This window comes from Cladosporium halotolerans (genome assembly GCF_011745625.1).
Source record: "Cladosporium halotolerans strain TM138-S3 chromosome Unknown Sca284, whole genome shotgun sequence".
NCBI lineage: Eukaryota > Fungi > Ascomycota > Dothideomycetes > Cladosporiales > Cladosporiaceae > Cladosporium > Cladosporium halotolerans.
Genome location: NW_027191729.1, coordinates 1,370 through 2,858, shown reverse-complemented (window position 1 = coordinate 2,858; position 1,489 = coordinate 1,370). Strand labels below are relative to the sequence as shown.

At 50.9% G+C, this 1,489-nt stretch overlaps 1 protein-coding gene across 1 annotated transcript; it reads left to right on the top strand.

Annotated features, from left to right (window-relative positions):
- Positions 1–303: 303 nt before the first annotated feature.
- Positions 304–1,269, top strand: WHR41_09599 (uncharacterized protein). The gene is made up of 2 exons (XM_069378202.1): positions 304–822; positions 875–1,269. The coding sequence occupies exons 1-2, from the start codon at positions 415–417 to the stop codon at positions 1,193–1,195; spliced, it is 729 nt and encodes a 242-aa protein (XP_069224786.1). The 5' UTR covers positions 304–414; the 3' UTR covers positions 1,196–1,269.
- The last annotated feature ends 220 nt before the right edge of the window (positions 1,270–1,489 follow it).

Below are 1,489 nucleotides of genomic sequence, written 5' to 3'. Positions count from 1 at the left end.
GTGGGGCTTGCTTGGTTGGATTGTGGAGCTCGCTTGCCTCCGCGTGGATTGTACCCGCGTGGATTGTACCCACGTGGATTTAGCTCGGACCTTACCATGGTCCCTGAGCAATCGGACTTGATCAGCCACCCATCATAAACATGCAATCTTGATGCAGCTGACTATGTTGCAGTTTGGACTCAGTCAGCCACACATCATATGAATGCAATGCTGATGCAGCTTACTTTCGAGTGACGGCGATATTATCAGACGAGGGCAGAGCTTCCAAGACCAAAACCAAACCAGCAAACCATGAGGGGCGCTTCGCACTCCACTATTCGAAACGCCGCAATACATGCATCACCTTAGGGTAAGACCCCGGCGATGGCATCCCATATAGCTTCCTACTAGAGCCATGTCACGCTTCTTAAGAGAATGCAAGTGTCCCCTGACATTGATAAACATAGGTCAATACACCATCTTCGATCGAGGGACAAGCTCAAAATGTTATCTATTCGTTATATCTCGCGAACCTCGCCTAGAGTCACTGGTGCCCTTCAACCCACACTACGCCTTCGCCGTACGTACGCAATTGAGTCTGCTAGAATGGCCACAATCACAGAAGCCATTACCAAAGACCATGGCGAGCTCAAGCATTATTATAACGAGGTGATCCAAAACCCTGGAAGACATGATCATCAGCAGCGGTTCGGTAATCAATTCACCTGGGAGTTGGCCCGTCACTCAATAGGAGAGGAATTGGTGGTCTATCCTGCGTTTGAGAGGTACTTAGGCGACAAAGGCAAAAAGATGGCTGAAGACGACCGCAAAGAGCACCATCAGGTTTGTCTGCCTTGAATTGCCATGTAGTCCTAATTATTGACCATCTCAAAAGGTGAAGGAACGCCTCAAGATCTTCCAGGGCATGAAATCCACAGACCCAGAGTACACCACGAAGCTCAAAGAAATATGGGATCTCCTTTCCGAGCATATCGAAGAGGAAGAGAAGCGGGACCTCGTGAGCCTCGAGTCGGCGCTCATGAACAAGGGCGAGGAGTCACACGAGCTAGCGACAAGTTTCGGTAGAACCAAGGCGTTCGTACCCACTCGCAGCCACCCGAGTGCTGGCGAGCATCCCCCGTTCGAGACTGTCATGGGGCTGTTGATGGCACCATTTGACCGTGTTGCGGATGTGTTCAGGAAGTTCCCTAAGTAGTCGATCACACGTGGAGTACCGCCCATGCCCCACACTCATAGTAACCAGCTTTCTCACAACTCCATACTCTCCCACTTCTGCAAAACACTGTCCATCTCATAATCTCCAGGCTCTGCGCCGGATTTGGTCGCTAGAATCAAGTTTGGATAGCAGGAGTCAAAGCGATGGATGTCTGATGGTTGCCAAGCTGTCTCGGCTATGATGTGGAACATCTGCTTCACGGTCTCCGGGAGGCGTGTCTTGAGACTGATCGCTGTGTGGTAAAGCATTCACGCAATACCCCGAGGCTGGACT